The sequence below is a fragment of the Austrofundulus limnaeus genome, unplaced genomic scaffold (genome assembly GCF_001266775.1).
Source record: "Austrofundulus limnaeus strain Quisiro unplaced genomic scaffold, Austrofundulus_limnaeus-1.0 Scaffold436, whole genome shotgun sequence".
NCBI lineage: Eukaryota > Metazoa > Chordata > Actinopteri > Cyprinodontiformes > Rivulidae > Austrofundulus > Austrofundulus limnaeus.
The window spans coordinates 53,668-54,974 of NW_013952838.1; the positions used below are offsets into that span (position 1 = coordinate 53,668).

The 1,307-nt window shown below is 43.8% G+C and overlaps 1 protein-coding gene across 1 annotated transcript in view; it reads right to left on the minus strand.

The window, feature by feature from the left end:
* The window catches only part of exoc2 (exocyst complex component 2), a gene marked incomplete at its 5' end in the record, with an annotated part of 60,777 nt that overhangs the window by 17,965 nt on the left and 41,505 nt on the right, over positions 1-1,307 (minus strand). Inside the window, 3 exon segments of the mRNA XM_014024685.1 lie at positions 767-888; positions 961-1,118; positions 1,193-1,261. Of these exon segments, the coding sequence (XP_013880139.1) occupies positions 767-888; positions 961-1,118; positions 1,193-1,261 (349 nt within the window).

A 1,307-nucleotide genomic window follows, 5' to 3' on the forward strand; every position in this document is an offset into this window, starting at 1 on the left:
CATCGTCAGAGGAGACGTCGGCGTCTTTTATCGAGGCTTTCCAGAGACAAGTCCCTACTTGGGAGCTTGCTGTGTTTTTGGGAAATTGTAGTCGGTGAGTTTACTACTTTATACTACTTCTGTGATATTACTACTACTTCTACTTCCTGTTATCTTCTTCGTCTTTTTCACCAGTAGAAACAGACGGTTGTTGATCACGTGACTCCCGTGATGTGAAAAAATGTTTCCATTGCAGTTTTGCAAAAAACACCAATTTCGATACGGCCGAAAAGCCACCTCATCCTAGCGCAAAAACATTTTGTCGAATAACATAATTCTTTTTGAAATTGACGTGTTTCCATTGAGCAAATTTATTTTCGAAATTCTAATTTGCGCATTMTCATGMRSAATGGAAACACAGCTACWGATGGTMAAGTGAAGAATTAGAGCCACACTGTGTAATGATCACTGTCAGATACAGTATTTAATTTCACTTCATAATCAGACTTAGATTTTAGATGAACTTTAGCTTTCTTAACAGTGTTWTTTATGCTTCTGCTGTGAGCCATGAGGACCTTTGAAATAAAAACTTAAATCTTAAAAGTTCAAGCAACTCCATCTCCTTCCTCCTTACGCGCGGTTTTATAAATCYGAGTACTTTTTTGGCGTACGCCATTTTCTCCTTTTGGCCGTACGTTCACTTTTAGTATGGTTTCCATGCAGTCCTTTATAAATCTGAGCCCAGTTGTTTAAATATAAACGAATGTAGAGGGGGAGCAGAGCTCACCTTCGGTGGTGAGCAGCAGGGTCATCATGAGGCAGTGGACTCTCAGCTCCAGCAGCAGGTCCTGGATGACCTGTAGCAGATCGTTGGGGATCTCCAGAGCTGACAGAGCTTCGTGACAGCCCCTGAGTAAATAAAAACACGCTGTTAATGAGAAACTAAAGCAGGCGTGTGGTCAGCCTCCACCGCGGTCGGACCTGACGGTGTGTATGATCTGCGTCAGCCAGGCTCCCGTCAGCTCCYTTTTGTCCTCCCAGCCCCCGTAAACGCCCAGCTCGGCTCGAGGCAGGGTGGTCGGCAGCAGAGCCCCCCGGATCAGCTTCACCAGCCTGTTGGTCAGCTCCTCGATCATTTTCTGTAAGAGACGGAAAATAATCAACAAACCTGAATCTCAGTGGTTTTAGATTATGTTTGATGTTTCTCTGGTACTTTAAAGTCGTTTTGTCTCTGCCTGGCGTTCTTCTTGGACTTCTCAACCTGCCCAGATTTCTCTCCGGTCTGCAGGAAAACAAACAAAAAAATAAAAATAAGAAATGCTTTCTCT